The sequence below is a fragment of the Haliaeetus albicilla genome, chromosome 2 (genome assembly GCF_947461875.1).
Source record: "Haliaeetus albicilla chromosome 2, bHalAlb1.1, whole genome shotgun sequence".
NCBI lineage: Eukaryota > Metazoa > Chordata > Aves > Accipitriformes > Accipitridae > Haliaeetus > Haliaeetus albicilla.
Window position 1 is genome coordinate 20736604 of NC_091484.1, and position 6000 is coordinate 20742603.

Consider the following 6000-nt stretch of genomic DNA (forward strand, 5'->3'; position numbering starts at 1 on the left):
GACACAGTGAAACTAAAGTTTTACCAGCACAGCTTGCTTCAGATGTGGAGGATGTTTTCCTTACATTGATCCAAAGCACAGCTTGGCTGGTATAGCTATGTCCACGGGAGGGATGCTGAGCCAGGGTTCCTGTCACAATAAAATATTCCTAGCATACAAGCATCCTCACTGCTATCGACTCTGCTGATTGCACTGCAAGGCTCATGAAAAATTATGATGTATCTGAAAACCCAAGACCTGGAATCCTGTTACGTCAAAAGAATTTTACTTCTCATGAAAATTAACTTTGCCTTCATATAAAAAGCTGTGAAAATCTCAATCTTTAGAGCCTTGAATTAGAGAAGGCAAAACAAAGAGTCCTAAACATGTCCTGCAAGCTTTCAGCTAGTCTTGTGATTTTTTTTTTTTTTTTTGAGCCCCACTTCTAATTTTGAATGTCTGGATAGCTAATAATGTTTACTGTGATCACAGAGTGTCAGGCTGAGCAAGGTTTGGCTAATTGGGACCAAAAAGCTGAACTATTTCAAATGTGTGCTGGGGAATGAGTAAAGATCTTCATGTGTCTAAAAGCTGAGCACAATCGTTTTACACCATAGGCGGTTAATGCTTGGCACAGCTCTCAAACTGCGAAGTGCCTGGATGTCAGCGGAGTGCTAACGGGAAAGTCACTGAAGGATGGGCACCTGAATATCAGTTACATAAATGTATTAATAGACCCTGCTTTTCTTTACTGATTTGCTACGCGCTGTCGATCCCACTGCAACACGTGGTCCCACCTGGTGAACTACACTTATCCGCACACTTCTCCTATGGCCTGAGCTTGTACACCTTGGAGAAGAAGGCTGAAAACTAGACATATAGCCCTCTGAAGCAGAAGTCATCAAGAAGATTGTGAGCAAACGGGTTAGAGAAATAAACGTGCACACTCCAGCGCAGCACACAAGGCTCCCCCAGCAGTTTGCCAGGGGCTCTGCTGCCCATGGCCGGCCAGACACCAGGAGCTTCTCGCTTCAATTCACAAAGGCTTTAGGAGCCATATTTGGATGTGAATTTCCTCCACAGTATATAGTGTTTCATGATATATGTGAGGTTTGGGTACTGCTTCCTTCTGGCATATTTTGGAATGCGACACTGCTCTCCTATTTAGTTTAACAGTTGGTCTGGACCTACAAGCCCTGTGCATGCTGCTTTTAATTACCTTAATGTCTTGAATAATTTGCAAAATATACCTTTTAAATGTTTCCTACCTAGAGTTCTCTGTAAGCACATAAAAACTAACTTCATTAAACAAATGACTGTAGCCAAATACAGTAAAAAAAAAAAAATTTAAAAAAAAAAAGACAGACTTTTGAACAAAAGAAAGCAGGTGAAAAAGGAAGAAGAGCAAATAAAGGTGCATGCTGAAACTTATTAAACTGATGTTTCACACAGTCTTAGCAATTTAGAAGAACAAACATAAAATATCCCATAGGAATTCTCTCCCCAGATAGCACTTCAGAAGATTTACAAAAGACTCTCTGAAAAGTATTTTTATTTAAGTGTTTATTGCAACATAAACTTGTCTTAAACATTGACAGTAGGAAGACAGGGATAAAACTGGTTTTTACAGAAAGTTCCCTGAAGGGCTAATCTTTCAAACAGAATCACAGAATACTTATTAATTTGGGGGGAAAAAAAAAAAAAAAAAGCTGTCTTATAGTTGAAAGTTATTTTTATAATGGAAAGAGCAAAACATTTAACGGGTTCGATCCTGCAAAGTCTTACACCCATGCACAAGATGACTCCTGAGTAATTCCCCTGATGCCGTCGTGCCTATGCAGATGCAGGCAGTGATGTGCGTGGGGAGTCAGCACCTTGGCACCAGTGTCCAGATGCTAAGTGCACATATGCCCCTCGCTGACACTCCTCAAGTAAGGAGAGCTAAAACAGTGAGTTTGGAGGACAAGAAATTGTAACTTCATTAAGGGCTCCTGTTACTGGAGCAAGATCAAACCCGTTTCAAGATGGGAGGAGTACTACTTTTAATCTGTTTGAGCAAGACTGAGGTATCCCACCTCAAAAGATGCATTAATGCTTCAGAAAAAGCAATAGTAATGCAAATGTCAGCACGCTGAACCTCTTGACATCCTTTTTCTCACCAAACAGGAGCATAAAAAGGAGAAAGTGCATAAATGTATTTGTAAGTCCCCTTCATACAAAGAAAAAGTAATCTGTGCCTGTGCTATGATCAATGGTCTTTTGGTTAAGCATCCTGAAAACAAAACATGAAAGGTATACATTTACACACAGGGGCAAAACATCCTGAAAACATCCCGAAAATGAAACAGCACAGATATACATTTGTGCAGAGGGGCACTGATCTGATGGGGACCTTAAAGAGCTACCACAGTATGATGATAATAAACTCCAAGGAGGTTTGGCCCCAGCTCTAAAACACTCAGTAGGGCGGCTGCTAATTATTCCAAGGATCAATGTCTTGCCTTATATTCTTGTATTTCTTCATTGAACTAGTCTATGCCAGTGTAAATTAGCAATCTGTTTAAAGGTATTCCAAAAGGCACTTGAACAGAAAAATAAGAAGGGGAGAACCCTGCCTTAAAACTATTTCTGTCCTTCCCTTATTTCTTCTTTTGATGCTGACTCCTTTGGAGCAGGATCCACATTTTTTCTTTGGGTTTTGATCAGTGCCCATTACAATACGTCAAATGAAGCCCTCAGACGTTAACCACCACATTGCAAGAAGGAGTTTTTGGCCATGAAAACAAAGCCAACATAACTCCTAGGTTGCTGTCTTTAATCACAGCTTCTCTGCATGCACTTTTTGTTTGTTTACTTCCCTGAGCCGCCTTCCAGAGATCAGCAGTCAGCAAGCTTTCAGTGAACTGTTTATATGAGGAAAGTGTGCAGGATTCGGTCCCTATACTCACACACACACAAAAATGTGCTTCCATTTCTTGCATTTCACTTCTAATTTCTGTCCCTGTAATAAGCAAGTTCTTAACGCTGGGCTGAGCCACCTGGAGCGGATCTGTGTGCCTGTGTGGAGCCCCCCACGAAAAGTTTCTTTGAAGCCAGAGAGGCATTCATGTTATTTCCATATCTCTGGCTCTGACTCAGCAAAGTCGTTCGACATGTGCTTCAGTCTTAACTGGACTTGGGGACTTAAGTATCTACTGAAGTGCCGGGCTGAATACAGTGAAGTGTGGGTCTCTGCTGAAGTGCCCTCCTACCATACAGCCTAGTGCTGCAGCCTCAGCTTCCCAATGCTGCAAGGAGTCTGTCATTAATTACATTAACAGAATGATTTTAGAAATTAGTTTTCTACAGCATTTTGTTTCTGTATTGAAAGGCGGGGGGGGGACACAGATTTAGATTCACTTGATTTTTTCCTAATGTCTCAGAAAATGTCATGATTTCTTAACAGAAAAAAATAAATCTCTGTGCTGTAGAACTGATCCATACTTTGCCTGCTATCTAAGAGGTGACTAAAAGCAAGGATAAAATCATCCGTTAGCAAATGCTGGATATGTTATCAAGAAATAATATCAGTTCAAGCATAAACAGCACTGAACTGTAATGTAGTATTTCTACTTGGACTTGGCTGGTGGTGCTTGGATTGCTTTAAATTACGAGGTCAAATGCTGGGGGTGGGGGGCAAACCCAAAAGAAAAATCAATATCTTTTTTTTTTTTTAAGCTTTCTTATCTGAATTGAGGCAAACTACATTTAAAATACATACATACATACATACATACATATATATATAAAAGGGCATTTAGCCAAATCCTGCATGGTTGGAACGTTCAGTATAAATCAAGCCTCAAGCAGAGGTTTGAGGCCCGATTCTGCATCACAGAAATTAATCAAGAGTTTTGCAAACAACTTTGTTGAGCATGGACACAAAGTCTCAGAACACTGTTTGCAAACAGTATGGAAAGATTAATAGCAGGTATTTCTTGAAGGAAAAAAGAAAAAGAAAAAAAAGTAAAGTAAGTAAAAGAAAGACCAGCAGTAAAATCTACATACCTTGCAGGGAGTGGAGGGTCAGCTTTTCCAGCCACTAACCAGGAAGACCTGTGGTAGGCATATCTGTATCTTTTATTGTCCACAGGAACTATATCCATTAACACAATGTACTTGGCTTCAGGATCCACTCCAGAGAAGGAAACCCTGATCGTAGGAAACATTCTCCTGAAATAAAGGCAAATCAGAAAATAAATACATGGATGGAGAACAGAAATAAGAGAGCTTCTGAAAAGCTGCTAAAAGTAAGAATTGAATTTAAACTACCTGAAAAAAAAAATAAATAAAGCATCTATTGGTTCTGCTTTAGCATGACAGAAGTTAAATCCTGTGTATCTCCCTCATACAGACAGAAATTGCAGCTTGAATTCAGAACGATTTTTTGGAAGCAAAAAAAGCAAAAATGGTAAAAGTGAAAGAGTAAAGGAGAAATGTGCTTTTTGGCTGTTAGTTAAAAGGACACTACGATTTCAGAAAATAGTCATACCTAAGGTACATAAATCCTTAGAAATGTGGATTTTTTTAATGGGATCCATAGAAGTGTTAGGGAAATATTGCAGAAGTTATTTCTGTTAATATTCTCACATATTTTACATGCATGTTCTTTTAAGCCTGCTCAGGATATTTCTGAGGGGATTTTCAAAAGTAAACTTTCCTTTCTTCACTTAAATTTTGACAAAACACAACTTTAAAATGTAAGGTTTTGCCATAGACCAGAAATAACTAACTTTAAACAGTTTAAAATTTTGAACTCCGGATTGTAGATTTTATACGTACTTTTTAAAATATTTTTTTATAGCACTTGCTGGAAGAGCTTGTTAATAAAAAAAAAATAGGCAGGGAACTACATTAATAACAAGTAACTTTGGGGATTACAAAACCCGACAAGACACTGGGCTCCTCCGGACTGCCCAAACCCTAAAAGCCTTACTGAAGAAACAACATGGTGTGAGGTGACGAGAAAGCCTGGGATTCTTTTGCACATTTTTGCAACTCAGAGAAAAGAAAACCAAACCGAACCGAGCCCTGACTGAATGATTTCCCCACGACCGCCCTATTTCCCTCTGTCTGTACCCACCCAGCCCCGCAAAAATCACCGCACCACACAAAGCAGCTTTTAGCTACGGACCAAATTATTAGGGAAACTATATTTCTACCCAGCTCCTGGGACACCGCCCCTCCCCGCCTCCGGGTTGATTTGAGCCGGCCGCTTCTCCCTCTGCCCCCCGCTCGCCTCCGCGCACAGCGCAGCACCCGCCGAGGGGCTGCTGACCTCCGCGGCGGCAATTAAGGGGCTTCACCCTCCTCCTCTTCCCCTTAGGCCATCCGCGATGCTCTCCTAAAATAGAAACTGTGGGGATTTTGTGTGTTTTGCCTTTTTTTTCCACACACACCGCCCCTCCAAACCCACTTTTAGAAAGAAAGCCTTACCTCCCGGATTTGGTGATGATCATCTCAGTTCCCAGTTCGTGAAACTTGTCCCAGAGCTCTTTGGTCTCCAGGCTGCAGGAAATTTTGGCCATCTCCTCGCTGGGGATGATGGGGCTGGTGGGGATGAGGGGCTCGGTGCACAGGGATGAAGGGCTGGTGCTAAAATCCCCGTGAGGGTCCAGGCTGGATAAGTCACTCAAAGGCTGGGCGCAAGAGGATTTCTCAACGAATTGTTCTGCGGGATTTGGTTGGTTGGTTTGGGATTTGGTTGGTTTTTGGTTTGGTTTTTTTTTTTTCAGGAAAAAAAAAGAGAGAGGGGATTCAGCCAGGACGAGAAAAACTATTTTCCAAACAAAAAAAAGGAGGGGGAGGGTGTGCATTTGTCGCTCAGCTGCCCCCCCCCCCCCCCCCCGACCCAGCACACCCGCAGATCCGCGCTCTTTCTTAGGCGTCAGCTCATCATTTGAGGGCGAGGGTGGTGATTCTGGCAGATGAGCCCGGAGCGGCCCCTCTCCCCGGGGAGAGATGCTTGGAGGGGGGCTGGCG

General features: G+C 41.8%; 1 protein-coding gene across 2 annotated transcripts in view; it reads right to left on the reverse strand.

Annotated features, from left to right (window-relative positions):
- The window catches only part of TBX20 (T-box transcription factor 20), a 42298-nt gene that overhangs the window by 33831 nt on the left and 2467 nt on the right, over positions 1 to 6000 (reverse strand). For both annotated transcript variants that reach the window (XM_069809310.1, XM_069809315.1), the window contains exons 2-3: positions 5455 to 5689; positions 4027 to 4191 (exon numbers count right to left, since the gene is read on the reverse strand). In XM_069809310.1, the coding sequence (XP_069665411.1) occupies positions 4027 to 4191; positions 5455 to 5689 (400 nt within the window). The remainder of the gene's footprint in view (positions 1 to 4026; positions 4192 to 5454; positions 5690 to 6000) is intronic.